General features: G+C 35.3%; 1 protein-coding gene across 1 annotated transcript; it reads right to left on the bottom strand.

The window, feature by feature from the left end:
* Nucleotides 1–993: 993 nt before the first annotated feature.
* On the bottom strand, nt 994–25,435 carry LOC144444483 (NPC intracellular cholesterol transporter 1-like). Its single transcript, XM_078133913.1, has 19 exons — nt 25,198–25,435; nt 17,480–18,898; nt 16,617–16,855; nt 16,013–16,113; nt 15,369–15,550; nt 14,708–14,836; nt 13,754–13,936; nt 13,301–13,415; nt 12,559–12,824; nt 12,050–12,139; nt 10,428–10,618; nt 7,935–8,059; nt 7,161–7,290; nt 6,724–6,785; nt 6,191–6,332; nt 5,571–5,802; nt 5,025–5,138; nt 4,310–4,472; nt 994–3,656 (listed from the first exon to the last, which is right to left on the bottom strand). Exons 1-19 carry the CDS (start codon nt 25,258–25,260, stop codon nt 3,517–3,519), a joined length of 4,086 nt encoding a protein of 1,361 aa, XP_077990039.1. The 5' UTR covers nt 25,261–25,435; the 3' UTR covers nt 994–3,516.
* Nucleotides 25,436–26,408: the final 973 nt, after the last annotated feature.

Consider the following 26,408-nt stretch of genomic DNA (forward strand, 5'->3'; position numbering starts at 1 on the left):
TACAGACGTTTGCTGTTTCACATAAACATATGTAAGAGTAATAGAATCCATGCCATGCTAGTGAAAATATGGGTGCAGAGAATATGCAAGTACTCTAGTAAATACCCCCGAGTGCACCACACTTTCACTCACATGTCATGGGGTTCTGTCATACTATGTGCTGAATATTTAAAATACCCCCTTGTGCTTAACTCAGTGTTACTGACACCAAAATACCCCTTGTGCCAAACTGAAACTGTGTCTGCAATTAATACCAAGCCAAACAACTGGTAGGTCTTTGCACACAAAAGTACCCTATGTAAATTATAAACTATGCTTAACTACAGTTGTAATCAACATCAAAATATCACCTACTGCAAAACAATTCATTGAAACCAACATAATGACTGCAATACTAAAACATAAACCCAAGCACATTAAATATATTATTGTTCGTCTGTATACTATAAGTAAAACAAAATCCACACTGTCATAATTTCATCTACTTAACTATCAGTACTCAAAACTTGAAAATGTTTTTGGTTTTGGAAAAAAAAAAAAGCTTTATCGACCACCGCAAGTCTAAAACACAATGTATAGTAGATATTTAAATTCAAAATCTTATATTTCTTACTTAATTTTACCTGAGCTCGGGTCAAGAAATATTATCCAAGATATGCACATATTTTGGATCTTACATAGACCCTGACACGGCAGAATCAGGGTCTGTGTTTCCATAACATAATTTGTGTCATATTATTGAAGTTTAAAGTACTATGAAAATGACTTTAAGTGTTCCAAAATTGTCACATAATAACAATTATACACACAATTGTTTTCCTGCATCTCGTTTCCTACAGGATAACCTTACTATGTTTTCTTTTGAAATAAAAAGAAAGAAGAGAGAAAAGAGACTTTTTGTGATAAATTTTGGAGGCAAAAGACAAAGGTAAGATGGAGAGAGAGAGAGAGAGAGAGAGAGAGAGAGACAGAGAGAGAGAGAGAGAGAGAGAGACAGAGAGAGAGACAGAGAGACAGAGAGGGACACAGACAGACAGACAGACAGACAGACAGACAGACAGAGACACACACACACAGACAGACAGACAGACAGACAGACACAGACAGACAGACAGACAGACAGAAAGTTGGATAGGCAGATAGAAAGACATATACAGTGAAATAGATAGACAAATACAAAATCCTATACATTTAGTACTGCTTCCATTCAAACAAAATATACAGGTATTCTAGTGAGTTCATTCACTCCATAACCTTATCTTCATGTTTGTAGAATTTCTAGAATTATACAGATGAAAAACATAGACTGCAGTACCAAAGGTTGAACACAAAAGCCTCTATAGTCTTACTACCAATACTTAAAATACACATTGACGTTACATTAACATTTGACCTTTGACCTGTCATATTAGGTAACAATAACCTTGTGAGGACCCTAGAGGTCACTGTCACCAGCACTGATTTGCTAACAAAGTCTTTCGGAATCACCATACAATTTTCATACTTTTCTACAACTTACTGCAAAGTAGAGGCCTAAAATGTCACTGATGTGGCATGTCTCTCTCGATCGTAGGTCACAATGAAATCTTTTAAACTAAAGTTGCAGCTTGTATCAAAAGTGGATTTGTCAAATATTGAATGTAAGATCTCAAATCCCATCCAGAATGTGTTTCCCACGGCAACAAACCCACAGGTATGAAACTTTGACAATATCAATTAAAAGGTGCATATGTCAGGTAATATGATTATAATGTAATAACACATCATACATAATATGCATTGAACTTTCAATGTCTTAATTGACCATTCTCTTCACAGTGACTAATTGCCTAGTTATAGCTGACCTCTAGGTGGCGGTATTATCTGCCAATTGTACACATTAGCATAGTAATAAAAATGTAGCAACAGTTAGGGATTTGACATAATATGTCTAGCTGAAAGACAGCTAATATTAGATTACGGACTCTACAGTCTCTGAAAATATGAAACCTTGTTCAGACTTTGCAAGTGCAAAAGCTACGTGGACTTTTGTGAATAACAAAACACATCCATGTTCAAAGGAATCATTCTCATGACTGAAAAAAAAGCTGACATCCTCTCTTTGTTGAGGTAACAACAATCTCACAAGAATCCAAGTTATTTCCATCAATGGGTTGTTCTATCAAAAGGCAATATTGCAAATTTAATAAAAACAAAATGTAATAATACCCGTCCCTCTAAATACACACAACATTTGAACATTATCCCCACCCACCCATCTGTCTATCAATCTTATAGTAATGTAGTTAGCCTGCAATCCATGCAAACTATTGGAAATTTTATTTCCTATACAGTAGAACACCACAGCATGGATTCCAAGCTATAAATAGCAATGCTATACTGTAGAACAGGACAGTATGGATTCCAGGCTACAAATAGCCATGTTATACTGTAGAACACGACAGCATGGATTTGAGGCTACAAATAGCCATATTATACTGTATAACAGGACAGCATGGATTCCAGGCTACAAATAGCCATGCTATACTGTAGAACAGGACAATGTGTTCCAGGCTACAAATAGCCATACTATACTGTAGAACAGGACAGTATGGATTCCAGGCTACAAATAGCCATGCTATACTGTAGAACAGGACAGTATGGATTCCATGCTACAAATGGCCATGCTATACTGTAGAACAGGAAAATGGGTTCCAGGCTACAAATAGCCATACTATACTGTAGAACAGGACAGTATAGATTCCAGGCTACAAATAGCCATGCTATACTGTAGAACAGGACAGTATGGATTCCAGGCTACAAATAGCCATGTTATACTGTAGAACAGGACAGTATGGATTCCAGGCTACAAATAGCCATGCTATACTGTAGAACAGGACAGTATGGATTCCAGGCTACAAATAGCCATGCTATACTGTAGAACAGGACAGTATGGACTCCAGGCTACAAATAGCCATGCTATACTGTAGAACAGGACAGTATGGACTCCAGGCTACAAATAGCCATGCTATACTGTAGAACAGGACAGTATGGATTCCAGGCTACAAATAGCCATGCTATACTGTAGAACAGGACAGTATGGACTTCAGGCTACATGTTATTTGAACATTATACAATGCCCCTGTGAGATGTAAATATTGTCAACAATTTAAAAAAAAAATTATTTATGCAACATAAAACATTACACTCAAAATGAAACAATACATAAACTCATTAAATACTATGTTTCTATGACAACCATTATTGATGATCATATCAAAAACTCATTTTGGTCAAAATATACATTCTGTACTTCAATTTTTGCTTGGAATTTCCCTCAAACTATAACACCATGAAGTGTGAATGTTTCCTGATGTGTAACTTGCATAAATAAAAAAAAAGACTAATTTGTTCTTTGGAACAAATAAACTGAATATTGTTTCTATTGACTTTACTTCTTTTTTTAATCAAAATTCACACATTTAATAAAAAGTTTTTGTTGAAGTATTTTTCCTAAACTGTATTTATCAAGTTTTGTTATGTATAATATTCGCCTGATGCTATTTCGTTTCGATGTCTTAGAAGTGGTGACCTGTCATTGACGACGTGAGCTGCTGATGATAAAGGTTTGTCTTGCAATTGTTCTTCATACAGCTTGGCTTTATTCACCGATGGACCTATTAAAATAAAATGAATGAAACCATTCATATCATTCAAAAAATCATGGATAATTTTGACAATATTTTTCCTCTACTACTGGTTAAAGTCGGACTTAATATTTCCATAGTGCCACAGAAAATCCATAATGCCAAAAGAAAATTCACAATTCTAAAATTTGTCATTAATGCGATCAATTCGTTTAGTAGCCTCTAAATTGCCATATGAAACTGTTCCACTGGGTGATTTGTCAATGAAAGACAAATCGAAACAACATATGCCAAGTCCTTGTTTGTAACTCAGTAAATTGCAAAAGCATAATAAATATGTAAAATCTTTGTTATTATACGTACATAACAAACTCTTTACACATTTTTTAGCTTTTTGCAATGTAATGACTTACAAACACAGACCAAGTCAGTGTTGTTTCACATTGATTTTTCAGGTAGGAAGCCACGATAACATTGTTTTATAAATTTAAAATCCAAATAAATTCCTAATCCTCATCCATATGGCCACTTAAGTTATTCTCTGCATGTGTCTGCCCAACGTTGTGCCCTGTTTCAGTTTTGTACAGCATCTCTGACTAATTATGTAAAAAGAGAATTAATTATCATTATTATAATTCAATACTGTGTTGGATTTTTCAAGACCCAAATCATAGAATACTTACCAGCATAGCTGAGAAGTACTGGTAGGAAAATCAACCCATGGGTGGCTCCAAATAGAACTATACATAGATACATTCTGAAGTAGAAGACTTGAAATATTTGAGATTTGGCAAAGGCTAACACAATAATACCAACAAATTTAGTCAGCGTGATACCACTTAAAACCTGTCAAGTAAAAAGACGTGAAAATATCAGAATTCTGTAAAGGCTATGTTTGATTAAAGACCAGGACACTTTGTTATGATAGTTTTGAGGCTTTGAATACTTTTTTTTTATTTCTGTTTGATTTTTAAGAATTCAAATTGCAAACATAAACTTGAAACTAACTAAATTTTTGAATTTGAATCATGAACCTGCTCAGTTGTGCAAATTAGTCGCACACTGACGGAACTTCTGAATTTATGCATAATATCTGCATATATGAATACAAATTAATCTTAAATAAGGAATATTTGCATAGATGAATACTAATTAGTACTAAATTACTGAATATTTGCATAAATATTAGTCCTAAATCATGAATATTTGCATAAATATCAATTAGTACTAAATCATGAATAATATTTGCATACATGAATACTAATTAGTCCTAAATCATGTACTACAGCTCAGAAGGCCTATCTCTATTTATTCCCAATAGTTAAAAAATTTCTTGATTTCATCTACTACACTTTCATCTTCAATTATCATTGATTTCAATAATTGCTGGTTACTTACTGAGCTACCCATATGTCCTAGTGCAAACTCTGCTCTCTCTTTACGTGATCCATGAGTACTGACAGTAAAGGCTCTTGTGATGTGAGAACAGAACTCAACAGATATACCGATGGCCTAGGAATGAATATTGAAACAATTAATTTGAAATTAATTCAACAAATAAATCAATTGATACAGGATCTAGTTAATACATGTATATGTGATATTTTACAAACCTAAATATTGACATGCACTGAACAAATGATTTTAAGAAATAGTACATTAAATATTTGGGAGAAAATTTTATTCAAGACATTTTTTCGGCAAATGGTGGTACTGAAGAAATGTTTGCAGAAAATGAACACAAAAGTTTTGGTGGGGCAGTTGGTGGGTACTGGAAGAAATGTTCTGGTGACATTGTACCTTACGTTTGAAAATGGCATTGAAAAAAAAATTGGCAAAAAATGGTAAAACATTTTAGCAGAAATAGTTTTAACCAAAAATGGCACTGTTGAGTTTGGTGGGAAATAACACTGAATAAATTTGTTGGAAAGTTACTACACTTACCATACAAAGATTAACAAGTGACACAGCATTCAGCTGGATATCCCATAAATACATAACTCCCATGATATTCATTGTTATCATCACTATTGTTATGCAAATTATTATAGCTGAATGGAAGGCCAAGCCAAGAAGTACAAAGGTCACAACAAAGATGGCTGCCAGTGATATACCAAGTTGGAACAAGGCGTCCATTTTGATCTCCAGATATTGTTCATAGAACACATAAAAAATACTGTAAAGAAAACAAAGAAATCGTGTTAAAAAGTTTGAAAACATGAATTTCCTCATTGTACATCTTTAATGTCCAGAAAAATTTCAATTTGTGGCAACACTGGTTTTTTTTTCTCAAGAACTTTTAAGAAGAAGGCTAAAAGGCATCAAATTATTTCTCTAAACTTAACAGAGCTGTACAGTTTTAGTAGTATACTGATTACTATTGATCAACCTGAATGATGACATAATTTTCAAAAGTCATACATCCATAAGGATTTACTAAAAGTTCACACCTATAGCCCTGAAATACAAAGTCTGAGTTTGGCCACTGACCTATTTTAATGTGTATCTTATTTGTTGTACACTAGATTAATGACTGTCTACTAAATGTCCTATTTTCATCTTACCTGTAAGGGTAAACTTCAAAGTCATCATCATGTACATCCAACATAGTAGTAATGTTGACACTAATGTTCCTGGCCCTTGACAATGCCTCTATGTAGTCAGCAGACGTCTTTAAGATGGTGTGGTAGGTCATGAAATAGGTGGCTGTAAGAATAATATGAATTGATATCAAGTCAGTGTACAGTGGCATTTCATTCATTCATTCATTCATTCATTTTTACTAATCCACCCACTCACTCACGCGCTCATTCACTTACTCACACTCACATTCTCATTCACTTACTCACTCACTCACTCATTCACATGCTCATTCACTCACTCACTCACTCGCTCCCTCCCTCCCTCCCTCCCTCACAATCAACCAACCCATCCCATCATCGCTAACAATATTTCAATGGTAGATATTCTTTATAATTATGATTTTCTTTCTAATCCTGCATAGAATTGAATAGTGTTATACCTACATACCACCCATACCAAAGTTATAGAAAAAAGACTTAAAAACAGTTACGAAACTAAGACATCTTTTTCTTACCTCCAACATTTGTTTTTTCCTTGTCTGTAAAGGTGACTCCTGCACCGTAAGCAGCATGACCTCTGAAATGAACACAAACATTGCTGACATCAGCATTTGTATATCTGAGAGAAACACAATTTTTGATGACATCACCAATACACGTGAACAGCAAAAACACAAATACTGATGACATCACCAATTCACACACACTGAGACCGAATAGCAAAAGTACTTGAACTGACTAAGAATACCACTGACATTTGGTGTATTTGGGAAATACAATTCAACTAGTCTGACTCATTTTCAGTAAAATAAAAAGTTGTTCTTGAACAGTGCCCCCTAGTGTTCAAAGTATATAATCTTACATCTTTCCAATGACCAGCCTACGGCATAACTTCCACTCAGACAGACAGCAAGGTCTACAGTACAGTACACAAATCTGATAAATGTTTTACCCTTTAGAACACTCTTGTCCTGGAACATCTTCTAGGAAATACGGCAGAAACTTGGAGAATTCTTTGGCAGTTGGTCGTTTACCTTTCTCTGATGGCCCATGACACGCTATACAGGTATTGTTGGCACCAACTAAGTAAACATGAAAAACATTCATTGATTAAAACACAATATAGCTAATACTGTCCAAGAAATACATCAAAGTATTGCATCATAGTGACATTTTGCATGTTTAAATTATATTATATTTCCTGGAGACACTCAGTAATTCACTCAGTAACTGCTACCAGGGTAAGTAGAAATGTTAGACTTCTAAAATGTTGTACACATAGTGTTGTAGCACAGCTGACTGACATCAAGTGTTACTATGGCAACAGTAATAGTTACAATTTACATTATCATAGTTGCCATGGATTTCATAAATTGGTCTTTATCCATTACCATACTTGTTTTGGCCTTATGTTAAGCTGTTGCTACGAGATTGTCCTGGTTGCTATGGGTTTTGTTTTATCAAATCGAAAAACTAGCCCTTGTAAGAGTTGCCCCTTACATACAGCAATCAACTTAACCATGGAAAATTCAGAGTGTGATATTGCACACAGAAAACCACAAAAAGTCACAAAAAAGTAGAATATTCTATTCAGTGAGTAATGTTGGCTTAATGTCGGACAGAAAGGTCAGGAGAATAGATTTCAGCAAATAATTTTGACCTAATGTTGGACAGAAAAGGTCACGAGAATAGTAAAATATTTGATATCAGTGAGTAATTTTTTTACCTGATGTTGGACAAAATGGTTCATTTGTGACGTTGTAATAACGACAGCATGGAATGGAACCACCAGCATTGACCCAATCAAAGAAATCATCTAACCATGAACTTGTTGGATGTGCTAAGTCAGTACTGAAAGTACAATTATAACATTCATTGATCAACATCTTGATAATTTCAGTCAAATTATAACATTCATTGATCAACATCTTGATAATTTCAGTCAAATTATAACATTCATTGATCAACATCTTGATAATTTCAGTCAAATTATAACATTCATTGATCAACATCTTGATAATTTCAGTCAAATTATAACATTCATTGATCAACATCTTGATAATTTCAGTCAAATTATAACATTCTTGGTCAACATCTTGATAATTTCAGTCAAATTATAACATTCATTGGTCAACATCTTGATGATTTCAGTCATTCAACAAAAACTGTAACAGATTTATGCTTAAAAGGAAGACACTAGATACATTGATGTTTTAGTCAAAATCATTAAAAACATTTAATGTTTTGTATTACTGAGGTGAATTAGGAGATTGACTATTATATACATACAGCTGGACTTTACAAACTTGTTGTGAAGACACATTTGTTCTTTCTCAACACATATGAGTGCAATTCAAAGAGCTTCAACAACAACCAATATTTCAGTTTACCAGTAATCCACTGCAAGTACTACGAGCACTACACAGTAAGGTTTCCATAGTACCGTTAAAGTCGTATTATAAGCCGCATACATATTATAAGTCGCACCCCTACTTGGAGGCGCTGGCTTTGAGGGTACATCAAACAATTTGTGAATAATAGAAAGTATGTATTATAAGTCGCACCCCTACTTCACAGCTAGCTTCACCTCGTATTTGCACCAAAACAATAGTAACGACGCATTCAAGTGTAATACTTTTTGTTTAAAATTTGAATACAAAGTATCACTTTATGTACCACCTCTTCACACGTACTGGGATATCAAAAGAAGGGTGTTGCAATCCCTTCCTTTCGGCAGGGAGCGGGACATTTACACCTATCGTACTAATAAAGTTACGCACTGTATATCAAAAGAAGGGTGTCGCAATCCCTTCCTTTCGGCAGGGAGCGGGACATTTACACCTATCGTAGTAATAAAGTTACGCACTGTATATCAAAAGAAGGGTGTCGCAATCCCTTCCTTTCGGCAGGGAGCGGGACATTTACACCTATCGTACCGATAAAGTTACGCACTGTATATCAAAAGAAGGGTGTCGCAATCCTTTCGGCAGGGATCGGGACATTTACACCTATCGTACCGATAAAGTTGTATGGCTGCCGATCACACCCCCGAGTACAAGAAGCCGCTTCGTACTTGTTCACACGTGTTGGAGTTCGAGTTCAAGAGAAAGGATATATTGATGAAAAAGGTGAGTTTTAATTTATAACGTGTTTCATGTACCATTCTGTTCAGCTGTGATCACGATAGCAAAAGGTGAGTTTTATAACACATGTTTCATGTACCATAGCTGTGATCACGCTAGCAAAGCATGGAGTTGTTTACATCGACGTGTTCTCAGTGGGCCATCATATATGCTAATGTTTCGTGACGTTTCATGACGTCGTATGCGTAACGGCCAATAGTCATTCGATGATCATTTAAATTTGTTTACGAGTTCATGAACGCAGTTGACCTTTCAACTTAGAATGAGAGAATCGATGTCAATTTGAATTATACCGCCAAATCTTTCAGTCTACTTTCAACCTATATTTTTTCCAAACACAATCGTTTCAAAATATCTGACATCGTTGTGTTTCTACCATTCCACAGGCTGCATTGAGTACATCAGGAGAACGTTCCCAAGACTGACTGAAGATCGGCGGCGTCTACCGTACTTGTTTGGGATTCCTGTAGGGTACATCTTACGGAACGAGTGAAAGATGAGTAGCGTGACCGTAACGTCGATGTTGCTGTCATTCCGGGCAGCCTTACCCCTCCAGCCACACTTATCATTTCATTCTTACACTTTGAAACTTCATAATAAAGTTTTCATATTGTGTTACAGACGTCCATTTTTCCATAACCGAGAGTTCGGGTGAATTTCTACCACATCCACATTTTGAAAAATTGAAAAGTCTTTATTATAAGTCGCACCCCTAGTTCAAGAAATAAAATTGGTTCTTTATTTTGCAACATTGTAATATAAGCCGCGGCTTATAATACGACTTTAACGGTAACTTAAATTGTATTATACTGCAGGGTGTGTGTGTGTGTGTGTGTGTGTGTGTCTGTCTGTCTGTCTGTCTGTCTGTCTGTCTGTCTGTCTGTCTGTCTGTATGTATGTATGTATGTGTGTGTGTGTCTGTGTGTGTCTGTATGTGTTTGTGTATGTGTCTGTGTGTGTGCAGTACATGTGTATGTGTGTGTGTGTGTGTGTGTGTGTGTGTGTGTGCATGAGTGTGTGTGTGTGTGTGGGGGGGGGGGGATAGGGGGCAAATTATTAACAGTAGCAATACTTACTAATTAGAGATCTGTGAGGCATGATAAATCTGTGATGTCAATGAATCATCCTTACATCCAGTACCACCACATATCTTATTCTGGTTTTCTATTGTTGTAAAATCATAACCTTCCTTGGTTACAAAATACACTGGTGGTCCAACATTTAGATAGGCACTCAAATTATTGAAATAGTCAATGACATAGGAACCCTGTACAAGAAAGAAATATACAAGTTGATCAAGAATTCAAAATAGCTTATCCGTTAAAGGAACATAAACCACAACTTGGAATTTTAAGTTGATCAAGAATTCAAAATAGCTTATCTGTTAAAGGAACATAAACCACAACTTGGAATTTTAAGTTGATCAAGAATTCAAAACAGTTTGTCTGTTAAAGGAACATAAACCACAACTTGGAATTTTAAGTTGATCAAGAATTCAAAATAGCTTATCTGTTAAAGGAAAATATACCACAACTTGGAATTGTTTTTTTCTTTGTTATTTCATTTTTATCATTCAAATTTGACTACTCAACACACATTCTGTAACTAAGCCCTATTTGGGTCGTCTTTTTTGCAAAACTGGTTTACAGAATGTGTTCAACATAATACATACTAACACTTATTTAGGAATCTATTGAAAGCAACTTCCAATGAATAAGATGGTTGAGTATTTGCAAAATGACTGAACAACTAAATCTACACTGTCAGTCGAATTTAGTAATATTCAAACAATTGTGTCATTGGAACATTTACATACTATATATTTGAATTCCAGGCGAGAGCTCTTCAGTTACTAGATACTTGTAAACTATATATTTTGTGAATAAACTAAGCATATTTCAATACCAATAAAGATAGATCCACAATCATAAAGTTACAGACTGTGTTCCTTTAATACACACTATACTAACCAACATTAGATACAGCATAGTCAATGATTCAATGATGTAATTTTAGGGAGTAAAAATATTGCATCATAAAGTTACAGACTGTGCTCCTTTAATACACACTATACTGACTACCATTAGATACAGCATAGACAATGATTCAATGATGTAATTTTAGGGAGTAAAAATATTGCATCATAAAGTTACAGACTGTGCTCCTTTAATACACACTATACTGACTACCATTAGATACAGCATAGTCAATGATTCAATGATGTAATTTTAGGGAGTAAAAATATTGCATCATAAAGTTACAGACTGTGCTCCTTTAATACACACTATACTGACTACCATTAGATACAGCATAGACAATGATTCAATGATGTAATTTTAAGGAGTAAATATATTACATCATAAAGTTACAGACTGTGCTCCTTTAATACACACTATACTGACTACCATTAGATACAGCAGACAATGATTCAATGATGTAATTTTAAGGAGTAAATATATTACATCATAAAGTTACAGACTGTGCTCCTTTAATACACACTATACTGACTACCATTAGATACAGCATAGACAATGATTCAATGATGTAATTTTAAGGAGTAAATATATTACATCATAAAGTTACAGACTGTGCTCCTTTAATACACACTATACTGACTACAATTAGATACAGCAGACAATGATTCAATGATGTAATTTTAAGGAGTAAATATATTACATCTTAAAGTTTTCAGGCTTACCTCTGGCATTGATAGTTTTTGATCTAAACCAACTTCTACCTTGGTCATCAATACAGTACTGCCACAAAACATGAAGGCAAACACAATTACCTGAAACAAAATTAAAAAAAAAAAAAAAGTTCAGCCTAGTTCTTACCAATTTATTTTTCAAAACATTCAATAAAAATTATAGTGGGACAACTACTGCAAAAAAATCTATTTCAAGCAGATTCTGAATTACCGGTATTATGATCATATTTTCTAATATGGTAACTCTGTATATTTAGTTTCATGGCTGCCATATTTGGTATTAATATGCCATATTTGGTACTGTAATATAACCATACAATACTTACTACCATATATAGCAATATAAGCATGCCATATTTGTCAAAGAGACTGCTACAGTTAATCTATACTTGACCATATTTGGTAGTATGAATATACCATATTTGGTAATATGGCTGTCATACATTGCCATCATTTGACCATATTAGGTAATTGGTAAAAATGAGACAAATGATACTTACTACAATTGGACGCAGCCAGTTCTTCATGAGGACTGGTGCATAGTACTTGGTCATAAATGAATAAAGTATACCGTTATCTTTAGGTACAGGTTCTTTCTTGACAAGAGGAACACAACAACATAAATCAAGACGGCCTGATTCTTGACGTTTAGCATCTAAAGACATCAATGCTACAAATGCCGTGATTTGAAGCAAAAAGTCAATAAAGACGGCTGCTGCAGCATACAGAGAAAATGCTTTCACTGCTGGCATTGAAGATAAGGCACCTACAATGAAGAGAAGAACACAATGTGGTATTTACATACAATTTGGTGATGTCATTACACAGTGAGGACACAAACTGGTGATGTCATTATACAGTGAGGACACAAACTGGTGATGTCATTGGACTGGCTGCACAAAATGAAGATGTCATCTACTGTGGCTGTACAAACTGCTGATGTCATTGGAATGTTGCTAGACAAACTGGTAATTGCACTGGATTATGGCTACACATATTGATGATGTCATTGGGCACAAACTAGTGATGTCATTCAGCTGTGGCTACATAAACTGATGTTGTCATTGGACTGTGGCTACTACATGGCAACGTTACTAAACTGTCCTATATCAATTTTACATACAATCTCACACTACTAGGTCTGATAGAGATCTGGGAAACACACTGGGAAAACATCTCAGCAAGTCAAAGACAACAACTCTTACAATTTTCAAATTTCAAGAATATAGTTATCATACATACCTAAAAAGAAAGCAATGGACTCTGAGAGACTTGTCAATAACATACTTGGCCCAACTTCTCCAACAATACGACCCACTTGGTCTGCTCTCTCTTCATATGCCATTCTGACATCACGCTATGAAGATTAAATAACTAATAATGTTATACACTCAAAATATTGAATTTGTTGATAAACCACAATCATACACATAATTCACTATTTTTGGCTGTGAGCCAGAAATAAGTCAAATCTAGATAAGTGATAAATAACTTTTACCGAGAGTACCCACTAAGGTTATAGAACGAAGTATACAAAGGTACACAATTTTCATCAGATTCGCCCCTCTCTTACCAAAGTTTCTGATTTTCATCAGATTCGCCCCTCTCTTACCACAGTTCTCAAATAGCAATCAACACACTGACATATTGAAAAAGTTCAACTAAAACCATAGCAATATTTCTGGGTAAACTTACTTGATATCGCTGAACCAAGATAAATATATTATCCACACCGACAGCCAAAACCAAGAATGGCATGACCTCAATCACAATCAAGGTAGTAGGTACGCCAGCATATGCAAATATTCCAAGCGATGCTCCAACTGAACAAAGTACAATAAGTACACCGCATAATCCAAGGGTGATCTTGGAATCAATCTGAGGGAAAGGGAAAGAAAACCTGGCTGAATTAGGTATGACCACATAGGTATTTTAATATGCCTCAGTCTTTAATATCGGGGACAGAAATCTAGGTGAAAGACAGGTAGGTGGTAGAGTGAGGGGGGGGGGGGGGGGGGTCTAATATTATCAGAGAAAACTTGGTCATCATTGAAATGTTCCTAATGAATACATATTTGTATTGTTATTACACTTCATAGCTGATGTTTAGTGTGTTTCAGGCGAAATGTTTCACAGACAGATTATTGTGATTTTCTCAAACACTCACGATTTTTTCATCTCAATCTATGCCTTGTGGGCAAAAATTTAGTGAAGAAAACAACATCACTGGGCACATATACTGTAGTATAAAATATGGTTTGACTAGTATATTAAAATAAAACATAGAAAATTAACATCGCAGCAATGTCAAGTCAAAATGGAGGCAAGTGTGGTAAACAACTTGTATCGGTAGAGGGTGCCCTAGCAACAGTAACATGAACTTTAATTAACATTTTTTACCAAAGTTAAAACAGTAAGAAATAAGTAGCAAATGATAGAGTAATTATGGAATTGAATGTACATGTACAAATATGGGCATTCTTTCAATGAAAGCACACCAAATACTATATACTCAGTCCTTAGATTACAAATAATGAACACCCTTTACAACCTATTTTTCGGAATGGAACAATCCTGCTTTTCAGTAAGTATAGGAATCATTCCAAATCACACACTTTGAAAGGGAGAAGATGTACATGATATACTCACCAGTAATCGATAACTTAAACTAAACTTGCCCAGCGCTATGGCAACATACCCAAACATAAGTAGATAACTAATAAGAATAGTGATAGCATCAGATTTACTTTCACGCTCGATTTCATCTTCAATAGATCGCTGAAAAAACAAAATATGATATCGTTTTAACAAAACAAAATTATCACAGAATGGGTGGACACTCAGTTGATGTGATGACGACCAGGAAATTAGGTTGAAATATCCAGGCAAAAATATTAATGTGAAAATCAGGACAAAGAAGCTACCCAGGTGTTCTGTATCAGACAATGCTACGTCAAAATGGCTGTCTACACGTAACTTCTTCTTCTTTATCAAATGTCAAACTTTTTTATATCAAAGTTCAGAAGCATAACTGTAAACTAATTGTTTTGTTTTTCGTTTGTGTAGTTGCAGGAAAATAGCAAAAATACTGACAAATATGGTTACTGACGTGTCATGTGTGTGTTTGGCCTTCTGGACAGAAGATGCCAAAATGCACGTACACATTGCAGTCTTTCACATTGGTGTTCTGAACACGTAACTAAACACAAGTTTGTAAGCACCGTCACATGTATGCCAGCACAATATTGCTCCTGTACACATTCGCATTCTAATATGTATCTAAACCTCTCTATTAATACATTCAGCTTACCTCAGCACTATACGCAATGCTTAGATTAGTGTTATGGTATTTTTCAATGTAGTCCAGGAATGCTTTTTCCCATGTTGTTGCCATGTCTAGTTTTCTAGAAGCTGTACTGTTGTCTTCACCAGGCAAGTAGTTATTAACCACAAATGTTATCACTAATGCTGTAGCATTGGTATAATTCAAAGCTAGGAGATAAAACACAATATCAAGATATTATTTTTGGTTTTCTCGTTTCTGGGTAAAATAATTTGGAGATTGGGTTATGACAGTTTTCATTAAGGGCATGCTGGTAAATCTACTGGGGTTCCTCGGTAATTTCCCAAACAAAATTATGGGATATTTCATGGGAAACTATGCCACATTTACCCCTTTCCTTTTGTCTGCTCAAGCCATAGCAAAAACACATGATGGATGTTGGGCTAAAGGGCCAGTGATAAATTCATCATTACTGCTTTATCAAATGCTAAATTGTGATTCCTTAGAAGGTAATATCTGGGGTTGTCTGTAGGAACAATATTTTATTCATTCCCTAAACAAAATTATAACAGACATATATGTGATGCACAATGTGATGCAGGTAACAAATTTTGGCTTTCCACTGAAAGTAATTTGTGATAGATTTTGTTTGAGATGATTGACATACATACCATCATAGCCACCGAGTACCACCCAAGGGGAAACAGGTCCACCATAGGTAGCTAGACATGGACTATGTAATTTAGTTGTATCATTCAGTGAGGCTGGAGAGCTACAAAAAAAAAAATTATTCTTGTTTATATTTTCACTTTCTTGACATTGCTAGAAATATGAGTAAAAGTATGTCATAACATACTGAACATATCTCTCATAAATGTACTACCCGGTAATCATAGATTATTTAAAGTGGCCATGTATGGATGAGGATTGGATATTTATTTTGGATTTTGGATTTTTTAAACAATTTTATCATGGCTTCCCATCTGAAAAATCAAAGTGAAACAACATATGCCAAGTCCTTGATTGTAACTCAATAATTGGCAATGATTAATAAATGTGTAAAAAGTTTGTTATCGTACGTACAATGTAACAGGATCTGTGAGTCTTATAAGGGGGGATGTCATAAGTGCCTGAAAGTTTGTATCACCTCTTACCAACACATACAAAAATTCATTTGATGGTAGAAATTACTTTGTTGGCAAAAATTTAGAAAAACTAGTGATAAGCTGCTCTGGTCTAAAACATCCATTCTAGCTTTGACGTGCTACTACTTACGCTGCACAGTACATAAAATGATCATGATAATCGGCCTCCACCCAGAAACCTGACGAATCAAAGACAGTCTTGTCAATTTGTTGATGACTGTTTTGGAAATACTGCAAAACACTTTCAACAGTACAGTTGTTGTTCTCTGGTGCCAAAGGTTTGAAGCAGACGTCCTTCAAAGTAATACTTCTATTTTCTGGTTCAAACCATACCTCAATGTTTTCTAATGCAAGCTGAAGATCGAGAACCTACAAGAAATCAACCAAAGGAACAATTGAATTACAACCTATAATAAATTCTATCTGTTCTTTTTGAGATGTACAAAATAGGGTGGACACCCCCTGACTTTACTTGTCATAACAACGTACTACAATGACTGACTCTTTCCTGTCTTTTAACTGGGGGTGTAACAGTATAGAACAATGGAAAAGCTATTTCTCTACCCCGGTGCACGAGTATAGATTGGTGTCAGCTTTGTTTCCTATCTTTTCTCAGGGTAAACAGATGGGGTACAAATAACAACAACAAAAAATTATTCTATTTTTTATTTTTCAGTAGTCGAAGAAGATAAGTAGCAAGATTCTTTCATTTCTTGCTCACTAGTGTTAAGTGTTTACATTTTAAAATACATAAACCCATGTGGGTAAGTGGTAAGTATTTTCAGACAAATTTGTACGTTCTACATTTTGTAATTCTGATATTCTGATATTCTTTCAGTATCTGGCAAAATTATCTGTCTGTCACTATAAAAAAAGATCACTTTCTGTCCAATTCAAGAATTTGATTGAAGAAATTGTGTGTGTGTGGTGGGGGGGAGGGGTGGGTGAGTGTGTGGGTGAGTGGATAGGTGTGTGGGGGAAATCAAAGTTTACCTGATGTAAAATATCCTTCGACAGGACTGGTCCAAAGGGTATGTCTGCAGCATATGGATATGTGATATAATGGCTGAAGTTGCGTTTGGGTGCAGTGATGATCAGCTGTGTGTTACGATAAAATGGACCAAAATTTTTATCAAAGTAGTCCTTCTCTTGCCGAGCTCTGCTATCAGGTGAAGACCAAAGTTCTACTGGATCGGTGGTGATCTCTAAGTACATAATACCAATGCAAGCTGCAGCAATGAAAACAGCAGAAACGACAATAACTGCAATCGGACGTCTGGCACAGAATGTTCCCCAACAGAGGAAAAATTGTCCAAGTTTACGTTCAAAGTATTCACCGATCTTTTCAACACAGCTCACATCAGCGGGTGTCACTATTTTTTGTCTCGGTCGCATATGATGATCACCATTGACTGAGAAATCTGGTCTGATTTCCTTCTTCTTACGGCAACCATAATAACATCCCAAAAACATTATGAAGAATAACACAAAGCCAGCAAAGATGCACACCATGATAAAGGTCATGTAATAGATACCAAAAATAGTGTGTTCGGGAACTGGCGGTGGTGGTATTGGTTGGGGTGGACACATTCTTGGACAGTCCTGACAACTGCATGGATTGGAGTCATTAGTTACAGCCTTGTAGCATGGAACGTAGGAAACATTCAGCGGCTTCATTGGTTTTGGTGCTGGTTTATCTTTGATCATATGAAAATTAATTTGAAACGGAGCTTGTCCATTATCAATGTTGCCCATGTAATCAAGAAAATGCTGAGGTGTACATTCATCTGCAGAATACTGACCACAAAACATGGAAATGGCACGAGAGTTTGAACTTGGAAACAGAACATTTGAGCAGGAATTGTAGACACCAGCGGCAAATTCTTCAGTTAAATAATAATCAACCTCTTGTACACTATACACCTCAACTTCATCTTTATTCACTGAAGAGGTATAGCTGTGTTGTGATGTGAAGGCAGAATTGAATCGCAGGGCTTCATCCATTTCAGACACAAAGCTGTTGATAGGTTTTGACATGTTGAAAGGTACACGGTCGACAGACAGCTTTGTTGCATTTAGAAATGCACTCTGATCAGGACTACAAGTAAATTGACAGTACAATTTGTAGAAATTATGAAGGCAAGACGGGCATCGTGAAAATGTTTGGTCAGGTACTTGGAGACTGGCTTTGAGGTTTTCTAGCTGTGTTCTAGTGCAGCATGCTGTGACTGGTCCCTTATCTGGTACCAGACTTGGACATACTTCCTTAAGAAGCTGAATATCATCTGCGTCAGTCCAGTTTTTGGCTCGGCCGTTGTAAAAACAGTTGAGGTATTTGCCATTGTTATTGTTCTTGCTACATTGACCAGACATGACGCAATAGCCATCTTTGTGAGTTATTTCACTGCATACCTGAAATTTGTAGAGAGAAAAAGGTAACAGGAATTATATATAAAATAAAATAGATCATGTGTACTACAGGGGTATATATATATAATAGATCATGTGTACTACAGGGGTATATATATATAATAGATCATGTGTACTACAGGGGTATATATATATAATAGATCATGTGTACTACAGGGTTATATATATATAATAGATCATGTGTACTACAGGGGTATATATATATAATAGATCATGTGTACTACAGGGGTATATATATATAATAGATCATGTGTACTACAGGGTATAGAGAGAATACAAGCTTTACAAATGAATAGAAAACTAAACGCTGTACATGTACATTGAAAATCACATTAAATCTTGTGAAACAAGTAAATACAACGGGAAAAAAATGCGTTGACAGACTGACAGGCAATAATGTTTGTTAGATATTATCACATCCTTACATACAAGATCTAAACATGGAATATGGTATTAATAAATCTATCAATTCAATTTTTGGGGTAGCTGACACATTTGACACCTTAACATTGTAATCTAGGATTCTACATTGTACACAATACATGGTCATTTTAAGGTTATACATGTACATGTTGGTATACAATGTAGGTATGACAGTGTTTTCAACATAATGTCACTTAAACACATGGGGAAGGGGAGGGGGGGGGGGGGTTACATTATTCTCCACTGTTTGCAAAACTCAATAATTTACCCTCAGTGTAAAAGGAACCCTGTATATATTCATACATAATGAATCTTTCCATCTGAAGGTGGGTTGTACAGATGTAGGCCATATGGTTCAAGTATTTGCTTGTCACACACTTGTATTTGGAACCAAACACAGAAGATACTTTTGTGAATCTTAGCCAAACACAGAACATTTCAGAATTAGGTACATGTAGTCACACAGAATAAAAACACATTCCTTTGTAGTTGTCATGTCATGTTTCAATTATTTGTTTGTCTTATCACAGATTTCAAACTATCCTACCTAAAGTATACCCTGAACAGAACTTGGTTCCATTTCTTACACTGCCCCTTCAATTCTTCTTAACAGTAATAACTATATACCTAAAGTCTAATTCTGTTTGAAATAGATAAGATACCTTCCATGATAAAATTTGAGACACTGAATTTGAAATTAATTTACAGTTATAACTTATACTCATAGACTAGTCTAGAGGCTAGCCATTGGGTTTGAATCAAAATTTATCTCTTGATACTTTGAATTTGAAATCTCATCTCAGTACCCCGTGGATTTAGACCTAGTAATCTCATCTCAGTACCCAATGGATTTAGACCTAGTAATCTCATCTCAGTACCCCATGGATTTAGACCTAGTAATCTCATCTCAGTACCCCATGGATTTAGACCTAGTAATCTCATCTCAGTACCCCATGGATTTAGACCTAGTAATCTCATCTCAGTACCCCATGGATTTAGACCTAGTAATCTCATCTCAGTACCCCATGGATTTAGACCTAGTAATCTCATCTCAGTACCCCATGGATTTAGACATGGTACAAAGAAATGTACATATTCAAAACCAATGACTCACCTCTAGACTACTATTATGTTTTGTGTCACAATTAAATACAAATATCAATACAAATTAGGTTGAACAATATTCTTATTTGAAAAGAATGGTTTTGTGTTTAATACATTTTTACAAGCCCAGACACTTGACAATGTCATTTGCCAGTATGTCCTTCCAGATAATAGCCAAATCTCTGAGTCTGGCCTATAGTACAAGCCCAGACACTTGACAATGTCATTTGCCAGTATGTCCTTCCAGATAATAGCCAAATCTCTGAGTCTGGCCTATAGTACAAGCCCAGACACTTGACAATGTCATTTGCCAGAATGTCCTTCCAGATAATAGCCAAATCTCGGAGTCTGGCCTATAGTACAAGCCCAGACACTTGACAATGTCATTTGCCTGTATGTCCTTCAAGATAATAGACAAATCTCTGGGCTATAGTTTTACATGCACATATATATGTAACAAATCATACTCTTTACTCTAATAATTGACAAAAACCAAAGTCCATTTTTCATAAAATAAACATACCTAATGTTGTCCAAGTGGTTATATAACATTTTGAGTTTGTTTATCTAGAGGTTACACCCTATGTAGTGACAAAGCTGACTGTGACTCAAATAACATACAATTTTTGTCAGACCTAAATCCCATATCTGTACAGACATTGAATAGTAATATTAGGTCTATGCACAGAAAATGGACTACCAGATGTTCACTTTTTAAAACTAAAATTAAGGAAAGCAGAATTATTCAAAAGCCATGTTTATGAAAGATGGCTTGCTATTAGGCTGACCTTCAGTGACTCCATATCTAATACAACTACATTACCATAGAGTCTTTACAGATAAAAGATAAAAACTACATTTATACTGTGGTTGTCAGTAACTGTAACTTGTGTAAGGCCAAATAAATAAATCATTTTGTGCTTTCACTATAATCCTTCCTAAAATACTTCAGATAGTATTGCGCTTATCTTTGTTATATTTTTATATTTTACTTTATTTTTATTTTTATCTTTTTTTTTTCATTTTTTTTTTGGGGGGGGGGGGTAGTTTTTTAGGGGTGGGGTTTCTATATCTTGAAGTACTGTTCTTCATAAAAAATGACTTTGGTTCCAATGCAATTTTTTGCACACTTTAATAATTAAAAAGGAAATTTTAGGGTTACCAGGGCAAACATGGTAGACAGCAAGTGATCAAAACCAAACATCTGGAGCTTTTTTCACATTTTCTTCCTTGTCTGTGAACAGATGTACCAGTTGTCCATTTGTGTCTGATAATAATTAAAATTTACAGTGTACAGTATGTATTTCTGCACTTGCTTGTATATATGTATATGCTGGTGTGGTATAGGTTTTTATCACAGTGTACCGTATGTATTCCTACACTTGTATGTATGTATGTATGTATGTATGTATGTATGTATGTATGTATGTGTGTGTGTGTGTGTGTGTGTGTGTGTGTGTGTGTGTGTGTGTGTGTGTGTATGTATGTATGTATGTATGTATGTATGTATGTATGTATGTATGTATGTATGTATGTATGTGCTGGTATGGTATGGGTTTTACCCTATGTTTGTGTTAAGTTATATCACCCTCCCCTCCCCAGCCTATATCTTATTGTCCCCTTCATATGGGGGGTGCAAAATCAAGCACCCCCCCCACCCCCCGTTTAATAGAAGATTTTTAAACTTATACATTAATGAGGCATACACCTACTATGGACATATGGATATACAATCTCCCCCCCCCAAAAAAAAAAAAATACAATTTAACTTAAACTCAAAGAATCACACCCTATTGTTAGTATAATGACATCATTCAGAGACAACTTAAATAGTGTAAAATATCACATGACAATGACACACACCCAAATAAAGTACCACCTCTCATTGTTTGCAAATCAGATTCAATTGTATTCAAATATAACCAGTAACTGTTTTTGATCCTGTGTACAGGAAATATCTACTTGAGTTGAATGTCTACTACACAGAGTTCACCCACCTCCCAATGTAACAATCATTTTCTGGTTTGAGGATATGCATAAATTAGTGTGCTAATGCTGGTAGTAGACTAAAAGAGATTGTAACTTTACAGACATTAATCTCATACATTGTACTATTTGTCTAGCCTCTAGGAGGCTGGCGAGGGCGAAATGTCAAGATGTATCTCAGTCTACTACGTGGTCTGATCAGCTAACAATTTTAGTTGAATTATGGAGCCTAGATAAAATGTATTTTTCTTCCCATCTACCATCAACTCTTTCATTTTCAGAAAGCTCAGATAAAATGTATTTTTCCCTAACCGAATACCCCTTTTATTTTCATAATGTCCATTTATTTTTGTGTATCAAGTCGCTTTGAGTCTCTGTAAGTAACTGGGGTTTCATTGTCAGCTGCATTCAGTACATAAAATACACACTACACCTAAAATTTATTTAGGAACAAATTTAGACACCTGGTTGGAGTGGTTCCTATATAAGAACCCAACATTATTATCATTATTATTTCTGATGGTTTATGTACAAAGACCTTTAGTATCTGAAACAATGACATCTTTTGGAATTTTAGGGGGGTTTTTTGGGTTAAGTTATGCTGGCAGATGGAACACGCAGAAGTCAATTCTCCCTTTCCAGAAGATAACAACTATCAGAAACAAGTCATGGTTTACTCTTTTAACAAACAGGAGTAAACTACAACACAGTTTACAATATTTTCTACCCGTTCTTGGCTAAATTTGAGTTTTCTCTAGTCGTCAATCTCTATAGAGTAGAAGGCTTACTTTAACCTTGAAGAATGCAAACTACAATCTAGTATCTAGTACATTGTGTTCAAAGTTCCAAGTCTACAGCCATACCATTACCAGCACACAATATCATGTAGCTCTGGCAGTATATGAACATTACATAGAAATATTTCTGACTTGATTTGTGGAGCAATCACTTAAAGCACACCTTATGTTATATAGTCATTGAGTCAAGTATTTAAAAAAAATACTTCAAAGTTTTTATAAAATATTATACAACAAACATTTTGGACTTTCACACTGCAGATAAAAAGAATGATGTTTCAAAGGTAACAATGTTGCAGCCCCAGACAAGACGTTGATCAAGAGAATTTGAACCTATTGACTTATGTATAACCTCTTTCATCCCTAACAGCACATAAAGATTAAAGGGAACACCACTTTATAGTCATGACCAACCAGTGCAGTATTATATTTATGATATGCTCTTGACTGGAGAATGTGGGCGTTGGACATTAAAAAAAAAAGTTGTGCCTAACTTTTTAGTATTGAAGACGTTTTTATGCAAGTGGTGGGAGACAATACTACACAAATAAATGTTATGATTTTCTATTTTCTTAACATGGGCCATGGCCTCCCTACAAAATTGACCATCTCAATTAAACAGATAATTATAATTTTTCTACAAGAATCCACCTCATTTCTGGGTCAACTTTCAAATGAAACCACTAAATTCTAGCAATACGCTAGATTGTAAGATACATCATGTTGTTCAGCCCTATCATGCTTCTTAGTGAGTGCTGGCTGATAGCGTGGCACAAATGTCTATAACTTTAAAATACATACCAGCAATATGTCTGTCACTTTTATTCCAACCCATAAAACTAGGTCATTGTGTGTTATGAACAATGCACTGTAGATTGTATTCACAGCTTTCTTTCTTTTCAAATGAACAAGTTTGTACTTGGTTTCTAAGATACTCTATTGTCATCATTAGTAGGACACAATATTGGGTTTAATACTCTGGGGTTACATTTCACTTACAAATGAGGGGAGGTGAGGGGGCTTGCAATTAACACAACCACCCATACACGTACCTGAGCCAATCCCTAATCTGTCATATATTACTAAGTCATATTTCCTGTTATTTCTTCTTAAATTATAACCCGTTTACCCCAGTCTTGACGTCAGTAGTCATGGCAACGCAGTAGGGAATTATTCAAATGCTTGTTCATCCCACTAGGATGATCCTTGCTGCAACTATGAACAGTTAACAACAGCCCACCCCTCCCCTTTACAACCCACAAACCCTACCATTACAGTAAGTCTCTTCAAATATTCACCTTCAGAATTACATATTGTGGCACTGACATGTATGCATACAATTTGTCCTTAGTTACAAAGGAAAGTAAGGTCGGGGTCAGGGTCAAGGACAAACAACTGTTACATTCCGGGTTTAAATCTTAATCATATATTGCAATTGATAAACTGGATGCGGTTATGTCATAAAAGTTCTGAATTAGTATATTGGCATGTCTGATGATTTGTGAATTTTTGTGAAAAGAATTTGACGAATGATATCACGTGTGTACATATGTTTGTTGTGCATACGTATGTACGTACACAGTACATGCCATTGAAACATTGACTCGAATGATCCGGCTGTGAGTCACACTCAGTCATTATGATCACAGTACACACGATCAATCGCAAAATTTAACGTGTTTTAACGTATATTTTCCTGGTTTGTAAATCATGTTTAAGGAAAGGGGACTATTAAAAAGTGTGATATAAACCGTGATCGGCCGCAGAACGTATACATCGTATTCTGTGGTGTGGGTGTGACGTGATCGAATGTGCATGTGACCATGATGCATGATGTATGGTGAGAGGTAATGTTAATGTTGTGTTGTTAATCAAATTGAGATCCTTTATACTTCAAAATTGTCCCCAAAAATCGACAATCTGTTGCACAACGGAGCGATTCAAATTCACAGACAATTAAAATTCACATACCTGAGTAACAATCGTAAACAAGCAAAATAGCAGAGTCGTTGTTACGAGCATTTTTTGAGCCATCGCGGTAACTCATAAAATGCCAATGATGGTGCTTCACCGTAACGTTTTGTAGTAAATTTCAGTTCTACTGGAGGTGAATGAAAACTCGAATCATCAACCGGTACTGACGGAATAAAACTTCCGTACACAATGACTAATACTACCTTCTGTTGGTGCGTTCAGATTGGTAATAAATGCTTCGCAACTTCCTGAGTTCAGGGGTGGTGTTGGGCGAGATATGTACCGGTTGTATTTTTTCAGAGGGTAAAGGTTGAATAAACCTTAGTCACATGAGTCACCTGACGATATGGCGTGATTTAAATCTCGCGTGATTCCGCGTGAATTTATGAACAGTACGTTGCGTTGATGGGTGCGGTCGCTTTACAAGCTGAAACGAAAGACCATGCATGGTGACTTGGAGACTAGTTTACTAGTATACGAAAGTTTACATATGGCCATCGCAATTAAACGATATATGTCGAGATAGTATCAATACATCCACTAAATTATATGAAAACACAAAGTGCTTTCAATGATATAGCGTAGTTGCACTGCTTTAAGCCTTATTGACAAATAAATTCAACATAAGCAGAGATACTAAAAAAATAAAGTAAGCTCTTAAATGAAAGTATCTTTAGGGACTGGTCATTTGTTTAGAGTGTTATTTACAAATTATGTAGGAAATTAAAATCCAAAGTGGTATTCATTTTGGCAAAGAAGTACACCAGAAAGTATAAATTTGGCGACATCATGATAAAATTCATGAGATGGACATATTTTATGTATTCGTACTATTAAACTTAGAAACAGTGACCAAAATATTGTATTACTGCTGTTTGATCAACATTCCTTTTATTTTACTTTAATCGAATTATATTTTTTAAATCCATAATCAAGATCCTATCATGCTTATGGGAAGATGCTGTTCAATATTTGATATACTAGTCACAAGTCGAGATATTACTGATAAATGATTTTATAATAAATTCTTATCAGTGATTACGTAACAGCATTAATGCGCTTTACAAAACTTCATTTTAAAAAATCCATGAAAAAGTTAAACAGTATAAATGTCCACTGTAAAAACAAAACAGGACAAGCGATAGCGACATGGGATGGAGCATGCATGGATGTATTACGTACATGAGAGACTTTCCCCTAAATAAACC

The sequence above is a fragment of the Glandiceps talaboti genome, chromosome 13 (assembly GCF_964340395.1).
Source record: "Glandiceps talaboti chromosome 13, keGlaTala1.1, whole genome shotgun sequence".
NCBI lineage: Eukaryota > Metazoa > Hemichordata > Enteropneusta > Spengelidae > Glandiceps > Glandiceps talaboti.

What these genes read in the sequence shown, in the direction of transcription:
- LOC144444483 (XM_078133913.1), bottom strand. Translation starts at nt 25,260, where the DNA reads ATGGCTCAAAAAATGCTCGTAACAACGACTCTGCTATTTTGCTTGTTT. An exon ending in TCTTGGTTCAGCGATATCAA is followed by an intron (nt 13,416 to 13,753) that starts GTAAGTTTACCC and finishes TAATCTTCATAG; the next exon opens with CGTGATGTCAGAATGGCATA. An exon ending in TTTGAAGTTTACCCTTACAG is followed by an intron (nt 5,803 to 6,190) that starts GTAAGATGAAAA and finishes TTTTCTTTACAG; the next exon opens with TATTTTTTATGTGTTCTATG.